Below are 24141 nucleotides of genomic sequence, written 5' to 3'. Positions count from 1 at the left end.
TCTAAACACTTGTGGATAGACATGTATTGGTTTGGGGATTTTTTTATTATGGTGATTTTATTGTTTGGGTTTTGTGTTTTAGGAACTAAGCCTGAGGAAAAAAGGACTTGAATGTTTGGTTTCTATTTTAAAATGTATGGTAGAATGGAGCAAAGACCTTTATGTGAACCCCAATCATCAGGCTAGCTTGGGTAAGATTGTTTACCTATGGAGAGACTAATTTGTTTGTCTTTGTGTGTATTCAGTGTTTAGAAAGGTATTCAGAAGTGTAGATGCTAGGTTTTTACATATAGATTTGTTTATGCAAATGAAGTATTTTATGAACAATTGTTAATGCTGTTACATTAACTTACTTTCCAAGTGTCTGGTTCAAATAACCCGGTTCTGTTGCAGAGCTTTAGCCAGGCCATTGTCTACACTATAAGAACTGGCTTATGTAAGACCAGACATATGACAAATCTTGGAGTTATTAAGCTGAAGTACAAGAATTTCTCTTAGCTGCTGCTGCTCTTCTACAATAATCCAACAAAAGGCAGAACTGCATCAGAATAGCATCTTCATGTAGTGTAGACTGCCAGAAAATATACGTGGTAAAATATGTGTATTGACTCATAAGTTTCTACTAAAAAGTTCTATAGTTAAAACCTTTTGACAGAGCAGGATAATTAAGTCTCACCATGTTCATAAATAGGTTCATATAAACCATCTGAACAGGAAGTGGCTGAAGGTAAATGCCTTGAGAGTGGAGGGAGACGGAGTAGTGTGAGTTCGTTGGACTCCACTGTTTCATCAGGAGTTGGAAGTGTTGGTACACAGACCACTGTTCCAGATGATCCTGAGCAATTTGAAGTCATCAAGCAACAAAAGGAAATAATTGAACATGGGATAGAACTGTAAGTCCAGTATGACAGGAAAAAAGAAGCTCGCTACTAAAAAGCTATGTGTACACCCATGTTGTTGCTTATGGTCTTACACAGTCAAATCTGTAGGGACACTTACAAATTGATCTTAATGCTGAAGACTCTTGCCTGCTGTTGTCAAAAGCTAATGCTGGAGGCTACTGTAGTTAAAAGGAATTCAGTGAAATCTTGGGTAGAGTTGGAGGGTGGTTTCACAGCTTTCCTTTGTGCTGGTTCAGCCACACAAGGGAGGAAAGTGTGGGTGTACCTAGAGGGAAATTGATTTGAGCAGGCGGGCTTAATATTCTCTTACAGCTTTTACACCATTTGTTATCTTATTGAAATAGCTTGGAGAACTAAATCGTTGTCCAGTTGTGCTTTACTACTTCTTCATTAATTTGAAGATCTTTATGTCTGTAAATGCTGTAAAAAGGTCTTGAACAGCAACATTTTTAACATTTCATGGAAAGTCTCTAATTTTCAGTATTTCAAAAGGGTCAGTGTTTGTATGACTTTTCCAGCAATAACTTTTAAGCTTATCAGCAAATGATACCTTATGAGATATAGCCTGTGGTGTGCTATAGTCAATAATTTGTTGCACATTTTTTTACTTTCTTCTAAGTAGAAAAAAAGACGTAGAGCTATAGCACAGAATCTTCTGGTTTATAAGGGCTCTGCAAAACTAAAATTTTGTAGGCTGTGATATTTTTCAATTGTATGTCTCGCTTTCCCCATGTTTTTATCTGAACAGGTTTAATAAAAAACCAAAGAGAGGAATACAGTATCTACAGGAGCAGGGAATGCTTGGCACTACAGCAGAGGACATTGCACAGTTCTTGCACCAAGAAGAACGCCTTTGTTCTGTAAGGCTACATGCAACATAAGATAATTAATACTTTTGCTTCATCATCTTCTCCACTGTCTTCTGGTGTCTGTATGCACTCTCTCTTTAGTTCATATTTCATAGATAGATAACTGAAAGTGTAAGGGTTCTAATGAAAGTACTTAATACCAATGCTACTTTCTATTTACTTGCTGTCCCAGGCTTTTTAGCAAAGTAGCTGTGTTTACTATAAAGTGATGAAGGGATTCTCTGTAAGTGGGAACATGCATTTTTATCTAGTTCTGCATTAGCTGGTGTTTTGCCAGCAAAGGAATAGCATGTGCTGCAGTGGCAAATCATTCTCTACTGCATGTGAAACTGGGCACCGTTCAGATTTCCTTGGCTCTACAGTAGTGCAGATCTTGCTTTGGGAAGTGAGAAAAGCAAGACTATGCAGTCTAAAGTCATTTCTAATGACCCTGGTTTCTTATCCCTCTAACGGTTGCTCTGCCTGCTCAGTGAAGTGCATCAGTCTTACAAAACTGAGAGCTGTGCAATTCTCTTACTATAAACTTTCTTGCAAAGCTGGCAGTTGAATTACACAGTAATAACTGTCTTTTGTGTTTTTAGACTCAAGTAGGGGAATTTCTTGGGGAAAGCAACAAGTTTAACAAGGAAGTGATGTATGCCTATGTAGACCAGCTTGATTTCTGTGGAAAAGACTTTGTCTCCGCTCTGCGTATATTTCTGGAAGGTTTTCGCCTACCAGGTGAAGCCCAGAAGATTGATAGATTAATGGAGAAGTTTGCTGCTAGATATATTGAATGCAACCAACGGTAATTCAAAACCTTTGTATGGGATATGTGCCTGAAGAGCGGCTGTATTGTTTGTGGCCCTGAGGGGCAGGGTGCAACTCGGGCTCATACCAGGTCAGGAACTTCTACAGGCTTGTGTGAGGAGCAGATCATGTTGGTAATATTGGTGCTGAACCTCTTCAGCAGCTAGGCAAAATGGAAACTTTGGGTAGAAAGTATTGATGCTGGCATTCATGAAATCCCAAATGCTTGCTAGAAGGGATTATGAGTAGAGGGAAGCCCTGAGTATATTAAATTGTTCGTGTAATTAGCTGTTTTGTTCCTCAATGTAGATCAGTCAAGTGTAAACAACAGTAGTAAGCATTAGCAATTGTTAAATTTAAAAATACATGGCAGAAACGGCTAATATGTTGTTACATGTGTTTCTGCTTTCCCATTAGATGTTGAACAAACATAGGTATGTTAGTTGACATGAAGTAGGCAGTGTTACTATTGTTTCTAATGCAATAAACCAGCATTGAAGTTTAGCTATGTGTTCAGGCTTAATTGGTTCCTGTGCCTTAGTCCAGCTGGTGCATCACTGGGGTTGGTTTTGTATAATTGTTTATGAAACCGTGGGAGTGAAAAGTAAGCTGGTGTTTAGCTTTTGTAGGATTACCCAAAGGAGGATATTGTATAATCTCTTTGGAATGGACTTGAAAATTTCAGTCATCTCTAGTTTTCAACATTGTGAAGAAGATTCTTTTATTCCCCCTCTCCCCCTCTCCCCCTCCCCTTTATTTGCTTTTTAAAACATTTGGGGCTTCATACGTTTCTAAAGACTAATTTTAGGCACTGCTAGCTCTTTGGTTGAATACATAGCACTTCTGGGTGTTTTTCTTGCATGCAGACATAGAGCTAATGGATTGAGGAATTTGGGCTCTAAAAACTTGTTTTGTGGTTTTCTCCCTTAGGCAAACACTATTTGCTAGCGCTGACACTGCCTATGTTTTGGCATACTCTATTATAATGTTGACTACAGACTTGCACAGTCCGCAGGTAAAAATTTAAGAAATGAACTTGTAGAGCTTCAAATTTCACTGGATGGAACTTGCATTCAAAATCTGAACTTCCATTCTTTTTGCAGGTTAAAAATAAAATGACAAAGGAGCAATACATTAAAATGAATCGAGGAATCAATGATAGTAAAGACCTGCCAGTAGAGTATTTATCCACAATCTATGAAGAAATAGAAGGAAAGAAAATTGCAATGAAAGAGACAAAAGAATACGCAATTACAACGAAGTGTAGTAAACCAAGTAAGAAGGAACTAGAAACTGGAAAGACCACAGTGCTCTTGAACTATTGCAGTAACTTTCAGGATGGCATAGTGGAGTTCAGATCCCTTTTTGAAAACATCACTGTGCAATTCATAAATTACATTTATAATGGCTAATATAGATATTTGGAATGAAACTGGCTCAGTTATTACTTAATACTGCTCCTTCTGTGATGGAAACATAGCTGTGTAAGTGCATCTGGCACCATTGCAGAGAGGCACTAGAAACTAAATTTGGGGTTGATTTTTTTTTTTCTTTTTTTTAATTATTTAAAAAAAAAAACAGAAGTGTGAGGGCAGGAAATGGTAGAATAACTGAAGGTGACATTTACTTTGAGTTAACTTCCTGTCTTTGTGTGCTAGACAACAGGTGGGTTTTTGTTTTGGGTGGGGTTTTTTTGTCTCCCTGTCAGTAGCATGTCATAGTTCATATGCTGGCAAGTGGCACAGTCCTTGTGATAATCTTTGAAAAAAACAGAGATCAGAGAGTTTGTAATTTTCTGTAGTCACCTGTCCTCATCTAGACCAAATGAGGAGTCCTGTGTGTAGTGTATACTAGAAACCAGTATCGCCAGCTGTACTCTGCTTTTACTCAGAATAGCAGGTATTAATTTAGTACAAATTAGTTAATTCTGAATCTTCAGCCCAGTGGTTTTTTTCAGTGTTTTCAGTGCTGTTTGCAGGTTTCCTGGATGAAAATAAGAACAAAGTTAGGTTGCTTGAAAACTGAAGTTGCAACTTTAACTTAATGTTTCTTTATCCTTATACTTACTATTTATAAAGTTGGTGAGGGCTAGTTTTGTTTTGAGGCTGTCAGCCTAAGATGAAGGATTTGCCATCCATTTTCATAGGCAGAGTGACTTAGAGTATGCCTCACTGAGTTCTAATGATTATGTCATAACGTGTGGTGTATAATAAAGGGCTAAATTTGTTACTTTGTATAGAATAAAGCTTGAAGTTGGGGTGTGGGATTTAGTGCTGGAGTTCCTTGCTTGCAGCCTAAGACTGTCTCCTGAATTCTAACATTCTGGAAGATTTTTATCTTTAATTTCTTTTTCAATATCTTTTATTTAACTTTTTGTGATGCTCAGCATGAAGACATGGAATATGCTTCTATGAAAAAGAAACCAATGCAACTGTGCGGTGTTCTCCTTAGGTGTAGCTAATGAGAAGCAGCGAAGGTTGTTGTACAACTTGGAGATGGAACAGATGGCTAAAACAGCTAAAGCCCTCATGGAGGCAGTAAGCCACGCAAAGGCTCCTTTTACAAGTGCCACTCATCTGGATCACGTCAGACCCATGTTCAAAGTGAGTGTGAAGTTCTCCTTTTATCTTCAGTGTTATGATTTTTAAGCATGTAAAAAGAAAATTACTCTGAAGCGTTAAGTAATGCAGGTGGATTCTTGAGATATATTTGGTTGCAGTTACCTGGTGTTCTGGGCTAGAACTGTTAATAGGCTTCTGAACTTAATTTCTTTCTTTAGCTTGTATGGACTCCATTGCTGGCAGCTTACAGTGTTGGCTTGCAGAACTGCGATGACACCGAAGTTGCATCCCTTTGTTTGGAGGGAATACGCTGTGCAATTAGAATAGCCTGTATCTTCGGAATGCAGGTTTGTATAAGACTTAGTATGGGGCTTGCTAAGGGCGGTGTAGGCTCTGGGAGGCAGAGGAAGAATTATGAACACGTCATACATAGAAAATGAAGCATCTTAGCTGCTTTTTTGAAATGGCAAAGTAAAATATTACCATCTTGTTTTAGTTCAAGATCTTGATACCAAGCTTTTATTCAACTCTGCTTTCCTTTTGTTGCTGAGTCCTCTATTAAGAGTGTTTGCTAACTGTCATCCTACTCTCCTTCAGCTGGAAAGTACTCCAATAGTGCCAACTATACATAGAAAGAAAATAGCGTAGGCATGCGGGACAAGTAGCTTTCTCTAGCTCTTCAGGGACTTGATGACGATGCTTGTTTCTCTGTTTTGTAGCTTGAACGAGATGCTTATGTACAAGCCCTTGCTCGGTTTTCCTTGTTGACGGCCAGTTCCAGTATTACAGAAATGAAACAGAAGAACATAGATACCATCAAGACACTTATTACAGTTGCTCACACAGATGGCAATTATCTTGGGAATTCTTGGCATGAGGTAAACCTTGATTATTTTAAATAGCATAACTGTGTTGTCCTTTGAAAACTTGCAGGATTTTTTTTTTCTTCTACTACTTTCAGTCTTCGGTTACTGCATTTAGCTCCCAGCATGTGTCAGAACCCTCTTTAAAATGTGGGTCAAGTGCATTATTTTGTTAGTGGGGGTTTTATATGTGTATATATGTGTGTATGTGTATATACATAATAATGCACTGCATTTTTTTTGCCAGACCCTATAGATATCATGTGACTGATTGTAATTTTTGCGGTACTTTTGATATGGAAATAAAACCATACTAAAAGTCTCATTTGACTTCAGGGAGTTCTACGCAGAAACTATTGTATTCTTGTTCACATAAAAATATTCAAACTCACAGGTTCAGACTTGTCTATGCAGTGTTTGGCAACACTCCATGACCACGTGAAAAACTAGGGCTGAAGTAACTTGGTGGCAGATAGGTAAGGTTAGGCTATCGGGATCATAGGTATTTTCTAAAAGCTATTTTTCAGGAGCTCTTTAATCACATCTATAACTGTGTTGCTGCTAAAAGGGTTGTTCCTGCTGTGTTATGTTCTCTGGCACTAGTCTTTGGCTACATGATGAGCCAAATGCTACTCTAGCTGACTGATTACTTGGGCCTGGCCTATACCATACCCTCACAAATGCTTGTGCTAGTCCAAGGGATGTTGCAGTGGGGGAGTAAGAAGGAAGGAGGAGTCCATTCTGTGCTGATGGCATGGCACAATTTTAGCATTTTCACTGTCTTGTGTTGGAACATCATTACTCAAAGTGGTAGCTGCAATAACCCTGTCTTTTCATTGCTCTGGGACAATGAACTCTATCAGATTAACTCCAAGTTGTTTATAATTTTGAAGTTGATGCTGTAAGAAGTAATAAAAAGGTTTCCTCTAATAGTTTCAGCTCCAAACTAGATTTTTGTGTACTGTTTATTTTTTCTCATATTGGAATGGTTTGTGGCAGCTGGTGGTATATGAATCACTCTGCTTTATTTCTAGTTACATTAGTAATAATTGAGCTACATCAAAATGTTACCATTGTCAAAGTTGTTTTAAAGGTTAGAGAACCTGGAAAGGTTTATAAATATTAAATGTATGTTAGGAATAAAAATATGATGGTGTCCAGGAACACAATGTTTAAATATTTTTGGTTTTAGATCTTGAAATGTATTAGCCAGCTGGAACTAGCACAACTTATAGGAACTGGAGTGAAAACTCGGTATTTGTCTGGCTCTGGGCGTGAAAGGGAAGGAACCATTAAAGGCTATGCATCTGGAGGGGAAGAGTTTATGGGCCTGGGATTAGGTAAGATTAATAATCTTGGACTTCACAAAGACATGCATATAAATGAAGTATGATGGCTAAGAAAGCTCAATGCTGTAAGATACTAAAATATATTTACTTGCTTCCATGGGAAGCTGTATTGAATTAATGAAACTTTAAAAAATGGAACCATATATTTCAAAAGTATTTGTAATTACCAAATATATTCTAACTTTGTAATTGGGTTAAGCTATTTAACAAAACTCCTCCAGATTTATTTGTTGGAATATGTTCTCGTCAAAACTTTTACCATCCTTATGAAGGCATTGTTTTGTTACCAGTGTAACCGGTTCATTCTTTTTGTGCTCTGTTTTAGTAGCAAAAATGTAAACCATTTATCTTTAGGAATTAATAGATGTTTCAATTACCTATAACTGGTTTTCCACAGGAATTTCTTACCTCTGCATGTTGGGCTTGCTGTTCCAGTTCCTATTGTTCCTGCAGTATGTGAAAGAAACAGACCTTAGATTTTAAGTTGTAAATTAGAGGGACGAGGCAAGTTGCCTTAATCTTTGGAAGACCATCAGGGAAACATTTTAATTTGAAAATACTCTGGAGTTGATGCTTTACATCATGATGATGCTGAATATAGCAGAACTGTGCCCAGCATTAACCACTTGTATCTGACTTAGAGTTCATATTTTAAAATAGTATTTTATCATTTCCAAGCTTAATAGCATTAGACAATCTTAATAAATGTGCTGGTCAAAACACAATGCCCTAAGGGGAAAAAAACCCATACCTCTTACTGGATGTTTAATTTTGTATAAGTTGGTACAGATCTGGCAAAGGTACCATCTGCTCCATGTAAATTATAAGCTAATTGGAAGTAGTCACTCTTTGTCTGCTTGTTTAAAGTTGGGGTTAATATATAGCATCATGAAATCATGACTTTATACTGGTTTTCAGGTAACCTCGTTGGAAGTGGAGCTGATAAACGGCATATGGCGAGCATTCAAGAGTCTGTGGGAGAGACCAGTTCACAGAGTGTAGTGGTAGCAGTAGACAGGTACTGAGAATATAATATCTTTCTGGGGAAAAATGTGGCTTGAAGTTACTGACCATCCTCACTTGGTTTGCAGACTCTGACAGGGGATTTTGTTCTTAAAGCATATTTCTCTTGTGAGCAGGATGCTGATGCTTGAATGCAGCTGCTTTCTCTGGACCCAATAAGTATGTGTCTTTAGGCAAGTAATAGTCACAAAAGAAAGACTGGCAATACAGCTAATGTAGTGTATTGTGAGAAGGGGCACTGTGTGTATGCATATGTCCTTACGCCTTTTCTTTGAATAAGGCAATGAAGACCAGAATTAGGTTGGTATTACAGTATTTAGCTAGTCTTGCTTTACAGATCTGTCTGATAATTGTCAGTGACTTACACGTATGTGTATTTGGGTGGGTTTTCTTGGTTCTGTTTATTTGGGGTCTGTTTTGTTGGGTGTTTTTTTTTTAGCCTGAACAGGACAGGTATCTGCAACTAATAAATGCCCTTATCCTATTACATCATGCAGTTTTCTTTGATCTCGTGAACTTCAGCATTTCAGCATTTCTTTACTTGCTGTTCTTCAGCTCATTATTCATTAGTCACTGCATTCTTGTCTAAATTGTTGTCTTTCTCATCTGGCCTTCTAAAATGTTGTCTAAAGAGATGCTTCTATCATAAACCTTCATAGGAAGGGGACTTTTTTATATTTATTGAAACTGTTGGGCAAGTCTGTAGAATCACATGCTCAGACTTGTAGTATTTATTGTAACATAAATGTATCTGTTACCGTATCAAAGTCTAAAAGATTTGGGAATGTTCGCCACTTGTCAGTGTTCAGTATGAACCACTATCAGTGGTCTGAACTCCTCTCAAGGCTCTGGAGAGCTGAAGGGGAAGAAGGGACAATGGTGCATCCATAATATTTCTGCTATTTTGACAGCCACAACTTCCAGTATTCTTGAACCATGTACAGATCAAGCAGGTGGCTGGCATCCAGGAAGGTCTTGCAGCAAAGTTTGGGTTGTTTTAATGTCTCTTTATTCTCCCTGTGAAATTTAACATACTCTCACCCAAGTTAGTGTTCCAGCACTACTTGCCCTGGATAAAACTGTGAGCCTGTGCCTGTTTCCTGCAGTGGGGCAACAGCATAGTAGACTGTGACTCTCTGCAGGGAAGAGAATGCTTAAACTAGGAGAAGGGCATGAACTGCTGCCAAGGAGTAAGAATAAAACAGTTGCAGAGCTCGTGGCATGGAGGATTTGTAAAGTACCTCCAGGAGCTGTGCTGACACTTGCCTACAGCACTAAGATGTGTTTGACTCTTATGCATGTGCAGCTAAAACTGCAACTCATTTATTTGTTCCATAGGATATTTACAGGATCAACTAGGCTGGATGGAAATGCAATAGGTATGTATGCTGACCATTTGGTGGGTTACAGAAACTCTTGCAATGTAACATCCTGAAGTTAACAGTAGCATGTTTTTAACGTTCAGTTGACTTTGTCCGGTGGCTGTGTGCTGTTTCCATGGATGAGCTGGCTTCCCCGCACCATCCGCGCATGTTCAGCCTGCAGAAGATAGTGGAGATATCGTATTACAACATGAATCGTATTAGGCTGCAGTGGTCAAGGATTTGGCATGTGATTGGAGATCACTTCAATAAGGTATATTTTAAAATCAAGTTACAGAACATACATGAATGGCATGACTTCTTTAATGAACTTTTTCCTTTTATGTTCTTAGTACAGGTTGTGACTTCAAAAAAAAAAGCATTGAAAGCTGCAAGCGGTGGGGATTAACATGCAGCAGACTCAGTATGAGTGATAAAGCATGATTGCCTTCATTAGCACGAATCGCTCTTATTTATACAGTGTATCTAATTATGCATACTCAGCAGTCTATGGTTGGCTAGAATCACTACCTAGTCATTTACGTGGTCCTCCTACTTGCGGTTAGCTAGCTTACATAACTTCTTTATCATTACTGCACATACCTCCTCAGAATTGTTTGTGAAGCCTGTTAAGGCCACGGTGTCCCTGCAACTCCGCAGCCATCAGCACAGCTGGCAACCTCAGCTGAGGCCTAGTCTTGATAGCACACCAGTTAGATTTGGCTTTGCTCGTACAAATGCTCTAATGATCTGTGACCCTTCTCATCCAGCCATTCTCCAACAATTCCCCCTTCTTCCTTTTGTACAAGCAGGGCCTGATTCACAACACGATCTAAGCTTTTACGCATACATGACAATAAGCAAGAAAATAATAATAATACTACTATGATTACAATCATGATAAGCATAGTGCTTTGCAAAAGGCTCTTTATCCATCCTGACAAACCAAACCAATTTGTAAAACCTTCAAGACCAAAGAATTCCTTGTCTTGCTGGATTTTATCAGCATGGTTGATTAATTCTTTAAATAAGAAACAATCCGGTTGGCGGTTTCCTTGGGAAGGTGGTAGCAGGTGTTAGACCCTGATAGGTTTGTGTCCCTTTCCTTGCTTGCTATTTGCTGTTGCTGTAGGTGCCCGTATGCTGCGGTTCTAAGTTCCGATTCTTCACATCCTGTTTACATACCTGACAATTTGTAGCCATCTTAAAGGTACACGGCTAAGTCTTTGAAGTCAACTAACTTATCTGCAGACTTGCTGCAGATCCCAACAAAAAGCACCTATTTAAAAATCTAAAGTGTATAAAAAGAAATGGAAATGTTTATGGGAATGATCTTTAATCACTTTGTTACAATTTTGTATTTGTAACTTTTCTTTGTCATTGTTTTACCCTTCTGATCAAATGCTAAGTGAGTTTTCCTCTAAAATATGTATGGATGATCCTGGAACAACACTTATTTTCCGTAGGAAACTGAACCTTGTTTGGGTGGGTTTTTTTAACTTGATTTGTTTTTTAGTGTCTAGCTGGCTATAATAGTTCTGCGCTTTTGGCATACAAAATCCATGGGTCTGTTTAGTTGGATCAAATGACAGTGAAAGCCCTCTCTGAAAGTAACCCCCGATTTTCTAAATATCTGAAAACTAGAATGTGCTAGTAATTTTTAGTGGGCTGACGTGAAACTTGAGTGATAAATTTATTACTCTTATAAGTAATATATTAGCTGGAAAGTGTTTGAAAATATGATCTTCTTCTAGGTTGGATGTAACCCTAATGAAGATGTTGCCATCTTTGCAGTAGACTCATTAAGGCAGCTGTCAATGAAATTTCTTGAGAAGGGAGAATTAGCCAACTTCCGCTTCCAGAAGGACTTCCTAAGGCCTTTTGAGCATATTATGAAGAAAAACAGGTGTGATGCACTGCAATTTCTGTGTTAGCTTGCTTGAGTCCTATTTAAAAAGGTGTTACTTGATGTGGGTTAGATGGTCATGTACACCGAAGTGGCATGATTACTTTGTGCCAGCATGAAATTGTGCCACTAGTGAATGTTTTACTTTCCTTTTTATTTTTTTATTTTTTTTTTTTAAGATCTCCAACTATTCGGGACATGGTAATACGCTGTATTGCTCAGATGGTGAACTCTCAAGCTGGCAATATTCGTTCAGGCTGGAAAAATATCTTTGCAGTCTTTCATCAAGCAGCATCAGACCACGATGGAAATATTGTGGAGCTGGCCTTTCAAACTACAGCACACATAGTTAGTAAGTAATACTTGACAGATAAAAGTACCCAAATGAATTTAGCTGCTGTGATTCTGGTGCTGACATATCTAGATCAATGCCAGTTTGTCTATGGATTTCGGTATCAGTAGAATTTAATAAGCATATTTGTTTGTTCTTCACAGCAAATATTTTTCAACAGCACTTTCCAGCTGCAATTGACTCATTTCAGGATGCAGTAAAATGTCTTTCTGAGTTTGCCTGTAATGTTGCATTTCCGGACACCAGCATGGAAGCTATTAGACTTATTCGGTATTGTGCAAAATATGTTTCAGAAAGACCGCAGGTATCTTCTTTTAATTTTTACCCTTGTGTATTCTTACACTATCTTCTGCTGTTACATTGAGACTAATCTTGTAACAAAGAAAGAGCATTTTAGACTCAAAACTTCAGTCTCCCAGCAGCAACTGTTTGTATTAAAATTTTATTCCGAATTAGGAGTTTCTTTGGTATTATGTAAGCAGTAAACTAGAGCTAATTAAAAAATTTTAAGTCTCATCAGTCTAAATTGGAATTAACTGCATTAAATAGTGCTTTTTTTTTATAGTGTTAGGGTGACTTGGAAAACAATACTTTTGTGTTCTGTCACCCTAATGAAGTTTAGTGAAATTGGTTACAAGCATGCATATTGTTCTACATCAGTCTGTTGTGTGAATACTTAATACAATAATGACTTTGCTGAAAAGAGCCTGGCGTTAGATTGCTGTTGCACGTTACCACTGCAGGATGTGCATGCTGTATTCAGTGTGCCAGAAAAGTGTAGAACTGGTTTATGCCGAACTTGATTTCCTTACTACCTATATTTATAAAATTGTTGCCTGTCACTGTTAAACTTGCTTCCCAAAGTTTAAATCTTTGTACTTGTAAAGCCTTTAGCAGGACTTAAGTAAAACAGATTTAAGTATTTATTTTCCATGAACCTTTTTCTATTATTTTCACAAATCTGAAACAACTATTTTACAGGATTTGAGTGTTACGGTAGAAACTAAGTAACTTTTCAATTTTGCCTGTGCCACTAGGAGTATCTAAATGTGTCAGATTGAAAGATAGTTTTGAGGGTTTTTCCTTTTTTTTAAAAAAATCTCTCTTCTTCCTGCCTGTCTCCAAGGTATTAAGAGAATACACAAGTGATGACATGAATGTTGCTCCTGGGGACAGAGTATGGGTTAGAGGATGGTTTCCCATTTTATTTGAACTTTCTTGTATCATCAATCGTTGCAAATTAGATGTTCGAACAAGGTAATAAAGCTTGTGCTTTTTTTTTTTAATTCAGTTAGTAAAGAGATCACAGGTCTACATTTTAACATCATCTTTATTTGTTTGGGTTGTTTATAGGGGCTTAACAGTGATGTTTGAAATAATGAAGAGTTATGGACATACCTTTGAAAAGCACTGGTGGCAAGATCTGTTCAGAATTGTATTTCGGATTTTTGATAATATGAAACTCCCTGAGCAACAAACAGAGGTAAAACCAAAAAGCAAGCAACTATTAGTTTTTTTAAGAACTCGGACAATGGAGGCAGCTTATTGTTTATCTTGTCTGTGTATTTCCACTCCATGCTGCCCCAGATGTAATGATACATTGTTGTATTCTGTGGCACATACAAAACTTGTCACAGTATCCAGTGACCTATCTGTCTGTTCTGTGTGAATATTTTCAAGGAGAATATTCTCCTTGAATGTTTCAAAATGTGTAATTTTCTGAAGAGTATTCATGTGGCCAGCTAAATGCTTCTGACAAGACATCTGCAGTAGTGAGGCTTTTTAGTTTTATTTAAATTCTACTCCTCTCCTCAGAGGCTATGTCCTTTGTTGAATAGCCATGCGTAAGCCAAGTGCTGTCATCATAGAAGAACCCATATAAAACCAAAGACTTTTTTTTTTTTTCTCATAGAAATCTGAATGGATGACCACTACATGCAACCATGCACTTTATGCAATCTGTGATGTATTTACACAATTTTATGAAGCTTTAAATGAGATCCTTCTTCCTGACATACTTGCACAGTTACACTGGTGTGTAAAACAAGGTAGCTCATTTACTTGTTATCTTTTAATGTATTTTTCAGAAATGCTCATTTCTCAAGAAGGGGAAAGTTAACTGAATTTTGGCAGAATTAAAACTACTATTAGGACAATGTTGTGTAATAGGTGGCTGCAGTATCTTAAATACTAGAGCATCATTCTGTTTAATCAGTTAGGCAGCTCTTGTGTTAGTGTGTTTATAATGCATTTATGGTGCTATTGTGGCAGAGCGAAAGCTTTTGAAGAGTTGTGTTAATCTTCGGCCATTAACCCTTCTTCATTTGGCTGCATGGATAAAATGTCTTATTTATTTACACATATATGTGCATGTATACATTCGGATCCCTGCTTCCCCCCCCCCCAAGTACTTTTAAATATGACTTTTCTAAAGACTGTGGAGTGTTGGGGGCTCCAACTCTTATGCTTGAAAACTTGCATATTGCTGGCGTGGAACGTGAGGGGACTCCCTTGAAGGAAATCTTAAGTTTCTAATTGGTGCTTTTCCTTCCTTTGTCTCACTGTGTGCTTCCTTTCTGCTTCTGTCTTGTCCTTTGTCTTCACCGTTTTGGATTTTAGTCTTATGATATCTATTTTTAAACCCTATTTTTTTCAGTAGGTTCTAAGCTTGATATTATTGTAATATACTTTAGGCTTTGAGCTAATATACTATGCATTAAACAGTAGTAAAAATGTTTAACGGGGCAGTAACAGAAAATGCTTTAGTTTTTCATTGACGTGTAAGTTGATAAATATGGAACGCTTATTTTGCAGATAATGAGCAGTTGGCTCGATCAGGTACAAACTGCCTGGAAAATCTGGTAATACTAAATGGACAGAAATTCAGCCCTGAAGTCTGGGGCCAGACATGCAATTGTATGCTAGAAATCTTCAAAACTACTATTCCTCATGTGTAAGTTCATAAACTTAATTCTCATACTAATACTTGATTCCAGAGCAACAATATTTACTTTTTTTTCCTCCCCCTCCAACTTTGTGAAGCTTGCTGACGTGGAGGCCTGTGGGAATGGAGGAAGATTCGGTGGAAAAACATTGGGTAAGAGTTAATTCAGTGCAACAAACTAACTTGAAGGGTTTTCTGTTAGGTTAGCTTTCAAAATATTTTACTGTAGTGAATATGCTTGACAGCGAACACTCAGCAAATACTAGGCATTGACATTAGTTTGTACTTGGTGTCATCGTAAAATAAGAGATAAAAAATGGATGCAGGAAACTTCTGAATCTAAGATTAGTGTACTCATCTGAAAACTGATAGCTGGTTAGTAGTGTTTTGGATTGCTAGAATTGTTCTGCATTCTCTTCTAGGATTTAGACCTAGATCACCAGTCTTTAAGCAGCATGGATAAAAATGCTTCAGAAAGAGGACAAAGTCAATTTTCAAATCCAACAGATGAGAGCTGGAAAGGTGGTCCTTATACAAGTAAGGAAAACATACAAGTTTGTTTAATAAACTTTTATAGCCACTCTTAGTCCACTTCTGTAGAGAAAGTTTTTGGGCACTCTAAACTTGGGGTACATCTTTACAACTTGTTTATGCCTTGCAGAGAAATTCTCTCTTGGTGAGATAATTTGCAGCATCACTAAATAGCAAAATGCTAATGGTGATGTAGTGTTTTGCTAGCCTGTTTTAAGTGAATTGTCATAAATAGCTTCTGAAACTTGCGTTTACTTCATTTCATTAGATCAGAAACTATTTGCTGGCCTCCTGATAAAGTGTGTGGTACAGCTGGAATTGATACAAACCATTGATAATATAGTGTTCTATCCAGCAACAAGCAAGAAGGAAGATGCTGAGCACATGGCTGCAGCTCAGGTACCATCGAACTTATTTATGACCTTGCTGTGGCAGTAAAATACAAAGACTATCAAATGCTCTGAAATGTGTTTACAAAATAGAGTATATAGTTTCTTTTCCTAACTCTCAGCGCTACCCTGAATATGTGTGTCATTTCTCATTAAGCTGTACTTTTTTTTTTTTTTGATTGCCTCCAGTGTTTCCTGATAGTCTGCCTGCTGGGTTATTATAATTATATTACCATTATTTTTACTACCAATATAATGTATTGTCATGAATACATACTCGTCAAGAACATATTTTGTTTGCTTTGGGGAGAGCATTCTTTCCTGTCGTTAGCCTGAATGTCTTCAAAATTCTTTATGTAGCCATGTTGAGGCTTTGCTCAGCCTCTAGGTGTTTACACAGGAGAAGATGCAGAAGTTGAACTTTAGCAAAGTTAATGTTCAAGATTTAACTCATTACCTGCCTCTGAGAGGTCCCTGTTTCTGAAAATTCTGATTCCAGGGAATAGTGCAAGGTAGCTCTTGCTTGCCTATGTTAATAAAGCCCTAAGCCAGAAGTCTGGGCTAGTGCCTTCAGGCAGTGTTTTGGGGATGTTACAGTTAAATTCCTAGTGAAAGTAGATAAAAATAATGACCAATTTTACGAAACCGAACTTTAGCCAAAGATGGGGGATTTCTACACTGTGCAACAACTTGCACTATTTTTGTGGTTCATTTCGATGTTTTTCAGAACTTGGCAGACCTCTACTCTGTCAGCTCTTGGAGGAGAAGAAATATTCTGTTGTATTACTATGGCTGTTTCAGCCTTGATAAAGGAGGCTCTTCCCTTGTTCTTGATTATTTCTTTTTCTTATCAATTACTAGGATAGAACATAACTTCTCTCTTAAAATGTCCTACTGAAGAGTACAACTCTGAGATTTGACAGGATTGTTCTGCTGTGTTGTTGTATTGTTCACGTGTACCTAAAAAAGGAATCTGGAGTTAGTGGTGTATGTATGGTCTGTGAAGTATCGAAGTCTCTCTCACACTCTCTCTCCGCCTCCCTGCCCCCACACCCCCCTTTAGCGAGATGCATTGGATGCAGACATCCACATTGACACAGAAGACCAAGGAATGTATAAATATATGTCATCACATCACCTCTTTAAGTTACTAGATTGTCTACAAGAGTCTCATTCATTTTCAAAAGCCTTTAATTCAAATTATGAACAGCGAACTGTGTTATGGAGAGCAGGTGAGGCTTCTATTTTTAGTTTAAGAAAAATACTGAGTTCCACTTGCAGTTGTAGCTATTGAGATACAGAAGTATACCATTGCAATAATCTCTACAGTTAATCTGACACCGTTGCATGCTTTTACTGCTTGTCTCCTTCCTGATGACTTGAATAATTGTTTGCTAAATTGTCTGCTTTTTTGATTAAAGTAGAGCTACGCAGTTGGTACTACTGTAGTTAAATATCTATTTATAAATAGATTAGGTCTCGATCAAAAATCAGGGAGGAGGAAGTAATAGTGGGATAATAAATCGTTACTGCTCACTAGTGAAAGTGTTGTTGATAGACATTACCTCTTGGCTAGTAACGACAAACGTGAATTATCTCTTTCTCCCTATGTATAAACTGATTTCTAGGGTTCAAGGGTAAGTCAAAACCCAATCTCTTAAAACAAGAGACCAGCAGCTTGGCTTGTTGCTTGAGAATACTGTTTCGAATGTATGTGGATGAAAACCGCCGAGACTCCTGGGATGCTATACAACGACGACTGCTGAGGTAAGAGCATCAGCTTGGTTCTGATGTGTTCTGTTTTCAGCCGGTACAGTGCATCCCTGGACACAAATGTTCTAAGTTTGTGAGCAGAGTGTGCAAACTATATGGAGATACAGACAGACAGATATGACCACTGTTCATTAAAAGCTAATTTAGCAATGAGGAAGCAATCTATTTGGAGTAAATGAAGCACCTTCTTGCTTGACCTAAGGTTTTCTTTACAAAAATGGTGGTGTATGAATACTTTTCACATCTGAGTATATAATGATATTCAGAGGTATCATAGTCTAAACAGAGTGCAGTATAAGCTGCTGTATACCTGGAACTTAGGTAAATGTTGAATTATGCTAAATGTATCTGGTATTGGGGTCACCTTTATTTGAAAAGCGAGTTGTCAGTACATGAAAGTTCAGAGTACTAATCTCTAATCAAATGTGAAAGACTCTTAAACTTGCCGTTGTCTGTAGTGCAGTGGATTTCACTAGCTTTCTGATTTATTGGCATCTGTGGACATATTAATCTTTTTAGTGTGTAAAAAGGGGAGGTTCTATTTCTTTAATTAAATCGGTGCCCCAAAAAAGCCATAGTAAGTGGTACAGTTTGTACCTTGTGTTGACAGCCTACAGCAAGAACCAAAAATGTATTAATACAGTAGTAATCCCTCTTTAATCCGAGGTGCTGAGCTCTGCAGATTTTTATTAAAGCCATCTAGTTATGGAGGGGGAGAGCTGTCCCAGTGTATGCCTAAGCTGTCCCAGTGTAAGGATCAGGAAATAATGTTTGCTGGTTGAAGGTGATGACACAGTTACAGAATGTTTATGAGGAAAATCAGACTCTTCCACCTCTGACTCTGTGGTTCTTTGTTGATCCCATGAAAACTATTTCAGTTCAGTTACCTGTGACAACTACTGTAAAAGAAAAATCAAGAAAAATTTGTGTAATTAAAGTTGTTGCATGTGATTGAAAAATCTCCCATGGAAATGCATCGTGATTGAAAACAAAATACCCTATGACGAGACAAACAGTACATGTTATAGAAGCTTTTAATGGGTTTTCTTTATGGTTTGTCTGAACTGTCATCATAGTGTATGCAGTGAAGCCCTGGCGTATTTTATTACCGTGAACTCAGAAAGCCACAGAGAAGCTTGGACCAACCTCCTGCTATTGCTTTTAACAAAAACACTAAAAATCAGTGATGAAAAGGTAAGAACAGACTGGAAGTCATGGCTGTTTGCATTTAGGTATTTTTTCATTTCTGTTTCTGTTGAATTCAGTCTTTGTTATCATTCCTATTGTAAGGTGGCTAGTTCACTTGCATAGCATGTATTCTCCTTGAAATACAGCAGCTGTTACATCTCCATTTTTTTGAAAGCATTCTACATTATAACAAAATTGGACAGCATCCATGAAATTCACAGATGTATATAAATATTGATAGAATTACTGCAGAATTTCCATAGAGAAGCTTAATGAGTGTGCAATAAAGGATGGGCTTGTGCTGTATTACAGCTGCACAAGAATGGTAGCAGTAAATTTCACTACTATAAAATTGGAATTCTGGTTCTGGACAGTAATGGCAAAAAATAATTTTCAGTATCTTGGCCCTTTTGAGGAAAATATTCACAACATTGCAAATAGTTGCTACATTAGGATGTGCAGAGAAATTTCTGGAAGTTGCTTACTTTGGTTTTTTTAAACTTTCCAGTAGTGTTGAACTTCGTGTTTTTTAAAGTATATTTTTCCTGGGGTATCTTTTTTTCTGTTTTGCAAAGCGTGTAGTTTCATTTCACTCTTGTGTAATTTGGAATGTTTTATTGCAATTTACCAATATTTTAAGAAATTGGGAGTAGTGGTGGCTTGGCTTCTTTATCTTTTAGGTAATATTGCAACTTGGCCATTTCTTAGTACACAATCCTAGTATCTTTTTTTATTATAGAAGTTCTGTGGTGGAAGTGTTCTGTTAACTTTCCCTGTAACTAATACTGAGCACTGTTAGGAAAGGAATAGAGGACAAAACATATTTCTTGTTGTGTAAATTCATGACAGATGTGCATCTTGAATACAGCGTTCAGTTCTGATCCCCCATATCAAAAGTGTCATGGAGCTGGAAAAGAGTTGAAAGATTGTAACAGGAATAAGGGATATAGGCTGCTTCCCATACATGGAACTGTATGTAGGTTAGACTTTCTCAGTTACCTTCTACCTAGAAAGGAAATAAAAATCAGAGGTGCATAAAGTTGTTATTACCATGAGGAGGGCAAGGACTGATAATTGTTATGCTATTAAGAGTTGGCCCATTAGAGTTTCAGAGTCTCTGGAGGGGGGGGGCAAAATCCCAGACACACATAACGGAGATCTTCACACACTGGTTCAGCTGTGGAAGGCTTCGTTATGTATTGTGGATGATATTGTAAAGAGGCTGGACAAGCAACTGGACAAATTCACACCAGAGTGCAGTGTTTTTAGGGGTAGTCTCTGATGCCATCTCTATACTGAGAAACCCGTGGGCCACAAAACAGTCAGGTTCTGTTTTAGGGAAGTAATGCCAAATGGGTGCTTTGTGCATGGTTTCCTGTAGACATCTGCAGAAAGCAGGCACAGGGCTTGATGGCCCTCTGGCCATCCAGAAGGAGCTTTAACTGGGTCAGACCTTGTGTTTTAACAAGTTGTTGTAGGCATGAATGTGGAAAAATTTCTGCACGTTCCAGTAGTGATAAAGAATAACGTTCTTTTTTTCATGTCTTTGATAGTTTAGGGCACATGCTTCAACATACTATCCATACTTGTGTGAAATCATGCAATTTGACCTGATTCCCGAGCTTCGAGCTGTGCTACGGAAGTTCTTCCTGCGTATAGGTGTTGTGTTCAAAATCTGCGTAACAGAGGAGCAGATACGGACAACTGGGATGAGCTTACCTTCATGGTAGCCCTAAGTAGCATTGGTTACTTTGGCTTGTACATAAAGCTGTGTTCCAGAGAAGGAGTAAAGTGGATGGGGGAAAAAATTGGACTTTGGTGTATCAACACAGCAGCAAGTTACTCTTACCACGGTGACATTTGGGGAGGAGGAAAAAGAAAAAAAACAAAAACAAAACCCTGTTCTGTCCATCCTACAGAATTATCAGCAGTTTTATTTAAATTATTGCTTACAGAGTTAATACAGTAGATGTAAAGTCTCTTTGTTTCAGTGCTTGTCATCCTTATGATCAAGTCTGTCTCTTCTGGTCTTCTATCAACTGTTCAGTCTTGCATCCCAGCTAAATCTGAGAATTCAGCTGGATTCCTCAATAGAAATTACGCCCCTTGGAGAGAATGAATATAGTTGTATAGCCTTGTGATGTTAGCACATGTGTTCATAATAAACTATACTGCAGTGGCTAATGACCACCTAAGATCATTCTGGGTTTTTCTTTGCGTGTACATGACCAGGCCAGGGAGCATGTTATGGCTTTTGAAGTGGACAGCCTGTAGCATATTTGGGGAAAGGATTTTCCTCCTGTTTAGCAAGTCTCTTTTAAAACTTTTTAAAATAATACCAGTGCTTCATCTTCTGAGACTTATTTTTGTTTTTTATGGAAGGTTTTACATCAGGACCAGACAATAGCATCTACTCTGTTTAGCTTATTAGTCTTCCTTTAAAGACACTTTAAAAAAAACAAAACCAAAACTCTTTCCCTTACTTTCATACATTGCCAGATCATGGACAGAGCATATACAGTAATATTAAAAAGAAGGTTCAGAACAAATAAAACCACCTTTTTTACTATTGAGTACAATGTATTAAGTAGTAATTGTGTCTGTTGAGCAGGAAGTCCTGTCCTTAATACATATGAGGTTCTGTCTTTTTGCCACAGATCCGTAACTTCTGATTTGTCTTTTTTGTGCAAGTGATTTTTATTCTCAACTATTAGTTCCTATTGTGATTAAAAAAAAAAAAAAAGGAATTGCTACAAAACTGCTCAAGTTTGTTCATGTACTATAAGAGTTACCAATACATCTCTATGCTTTGAAGGTATCTGTGAAGCAAGCCTGATTTAACACTGTAGCTTTGCTTGCCCTAGAGATTTTTCTTTTTCTTCGAAATCCCCATCAGTTTTCTGACAACTGTTTCCATGATAGAATACCAGTTTACAGTTGAAGTACTGCGGGCCTGAGGTCTGTCCTTTGAAATAATTTTAATTTCAAGTTTTAAGACTTCTCTAAACTGGAGGAGTGTGGCAGGATGGGAGAAGGTTCCACTTCCTAAAATAATGTAAACAGAGATGTTAGAGTAACTGCTGTGCTATCCTAAAATAGTAGCAAACCTGAAATATGACAGTATTTAAAAAACAACCAACCAACCAACTTGAATGGTATTAAGTGTTTAACCAGTTATTTTACTTTTGGAGTTTCCTGGTAGGGTGGCCTTACTTGAGGTTGTCTTGGGATATTCCACTCTGAGCTGTTGGGATGCTTTCTTTCCCGCTTTCTGAGCTATTTCCAAAGGGGTCATATGGTGCTCTTCAGTAAATTGGCTTGTTCGACATAAGCGTTGTTTGGGAATGGTTTTGCAGTGAGTAGTAGTGATAAGGATTTCGTATTTTTATTTTTACTTTTTATTTTTAACCAAAGAAAAAGAAATGTTGGTTGTGGCTCTTTAACTTTTAAACACCCATTAGATTAAATCCATACTCTAATATTAAGGAATATATGGCTATGTCTTACAGTAGGAAAAGGTGGAAAAATAATCAATCCTGTTATTTAACTTGCTGCACTTGAAATGTCCTTTTGTGTTGCATTTAGTATAGTTGCTCGTTCCCTGCTAATGTCACTTCATCAATTACAGTAGAAGTGAAGTATTTATTTTAATTCTATATAAATTTGTAAGAGTAGGCTATTCCTTTTCTTCCAGTCCTAGAGAGTTATAAAGAAAATATTTGAAACTTTTATTTTTCAGATTTTGAATGTGTCACTGCCTCATTGAATGTATATCCTTACCTGTTACCAAAACACAAACTTCAAGTTGCATGCTTCTGTATTTTACAGTTTTGAAAGCCTTACAACTCATGTCTTGAAAATTAAGAGACTTGTTTCAGATCTTAAATTACTTTATAGTTGCATTGTGGGCTTTCTTTACTGTAATGTGCAACACTTGCACGATCTGTGCATATAGAATAAGGGTGTTTAATCAATCAGTCAGCCTTAGTTCTGAGACCGTTCTTTTATTTAAGTAAAGCTTTTATTGTATTTATACCTTTTATAAACTGCTGGAATAGGTATGTGACACAAGAACATCCTAGACTGTAGTGCATGAAGGAGGAAGAGGAGGACTGGAATGCAATTGGATTATCACAGCCTTAATCCTGTCGATTTTTCTGAAATTGATTGTACCTGTAGAAGCAATAAGAATGGTATGTGAAGTGTAATACCTGAAATGGTTGTATTCATGTCAGTTGCTTGCTTTCGCGTATACAGTCAGAAAGATGATAACCCATAGACATCTTAATGAAGCTAAAAACACTGAGCCGAAACCGTGCAGTAGTCACTGCTGGTTCCGATCCTGTCCCGACTCTGCTGACATAGACTTTATCTGCCTCTCGTGGTTTTACTGCCTTCAGTGGAACTATGAATGAGAACAAGGTTCTATGTCATCACGTCCTGGTGGAGATCGAGACGCCTGTGCAATACGTGAAGTAATAAAAGTAACCTCTTAGACTTTTCAAGTAGTGTTATGCAACAAATTAAACTATAAACTGATTTACCTGTAACGGTATAAATACGGAGACTGCATGATATTTGTTATTGCTACTCATTCTGGAACCCTCTAGGCAATAAGGTAGGAAAGGGGAGGATGCTGATGAGGAAAACCCTAAAAACTCCCTTTCACGTTAATTCTGTGTCTTACAGTACAAGAAAATATTTTTACAGCAGTTTATCTGAGTCTCATCTTGCTCTTTGAACTGTGAACAGAACAATCTAAAACAATATCCACTAATACATATGAATACCCCCCAAATTTTAGCTCAGTCTATTAAGAATGAGGAAGATTAAAAATAGTTAACTGTTAATCTGAAGTAGAACTAAGCTGTTTTCTGTCTGAAGTGCAGTTCCCTTTAGTATGTAAATTCAGTTTATTCAGCACCTTTAATGTTATTTCCGTGTAAAATGTATGTTTTCACGTATTTAAAATGCCGAAGTTTTTTGAAGATCTCCATATTAAGTGCATTTACTATCAATAATTTAAAAGAGCATTCCTTGCCAATGGATGTATACATTTTTGAGAGAATACCAAAATTATATAATATGAAAAAAACTATGTAAAGTTTTCTACATGAAAATACTATGTATAATACTGTTATAATATTCCATGCTTTAATCAAGTGGTAAATCAATAAAGTTTTAAGAAGTGTTGCTTGTTTTTTCATGTAGTTGAGCATAAGGCTGGTGAACTTCCAGCCTCCTCTGCTGTTACCCCAGCCGGAGCGGGGATCTGAGCTTTTTTTTGGGAGTTTTGGGGTTTTTTTAACACCCGGCCGAGCGGGCCCAGGGCCCCCAACCG

General features: G+C 37.5%; 1 protein-coding gene across 3 annotated transcripts in view; it reads left to right on the top strand.

Annotated features, from left to right (window-relative positions):
- ARFGEF2 (ADP ribosylation factor guanine nucleotide exchange factor 2) overlaps positions 1–23993 on the top strand; it is a 39570-nt gene extending 15577 nt beyond the window's left edge. For all 3 annotated transcript variants that reach the window (XM_037402992.1, XM_037402991.1, XM_037402993.1), the window contains 27 exons: positions 83–191; positions 692–893; positions 1651–1762; positions 2353–2558; positions 3491–3575; positions 3664–3835; positions 5012–5163; positions 5340–5468; positions 5841–5999; positions 7177–7324; positions 8252–8351; positions 9695–9735; positions 9822–9991; positions 11472–11623; positions 11803–11975; positions 12119–12279; positions 13102–13232; positions 13329–13458; positions 13888–14023; positions 14790–14928; positions 15018–15072; positions 15342–15456; positions 15719–15849; positions 16903–17071; positions 17468–17606; positions 18689–18806; positions 20354–23993. In XM_037402992.1, the coding sequence (XP_037258889.1) occupies positions 83–191; positions 692–893; positions 1651–1762; positions 2353–2558; positions 3491–3575; positions 3664–3835; positions 5012–5163; positions 5340–5468; positions 5841–5999; positions 7177–7324; positions 8252–8351; positions 9695–9735; positions 9822–9991; positions 11472–11623; positions 11803–11975; positions 12119–12279; positions 13102–13232; positions 13329–13458; positions 13888–14023; positions 14790–14928; positions 15018–15072; positions 15342–15456; positions 15719–15849; positions 16903–17071; positions 17468–17606; positions 18689–18806; positions 20354–20530 (3711 nt within the window). In that variant the 3' untranslated portion in view covers positions 20531–23993. The remainder of the gene's footprint in view (positions 1–82; positions 192–691; positions 894–1650; positions 1763–2352; positions 2559–3490; positions 3576–3663; positions 3836–5011; positions 5164–5339; positions 5469–5840; positions 6000–7176; positions 7325–8251; positions 8352–9694; positions 9736–9821; positions 9992–11471; positions 11624–11802; positions 11976–12118; positions 12280–13101; positions 13233–13328; positions 13459–13887; positions 14024–14789; positions 14929–15017; positions 15073–15341; positions 15457–15718; positions 15850–16902; positions 17072–17467; positions 17607–18688; positions 18807–20353) is intronic.
- Positions 23994–24141: the final 148 nt, after the last annotated feature.

This window comes from Falco rusticolus, chromosome 10 (assembly GCF_015220075.1).
Source record: "Falco rusticolus isolate bFalRus1 chromosome 10, bFalRus1.pri, whole genome shotgun sequence".
NCBI classification, from domain to species: domain Eukaryota; kingdom Metazoa; phylum Chordata; class Aves; order Falconiformes; family Falconidae; genus Falco; species Falco rusticolus.
This window is presented reverse-complemented; position numbering and strand designations above follow the sequence as displayed.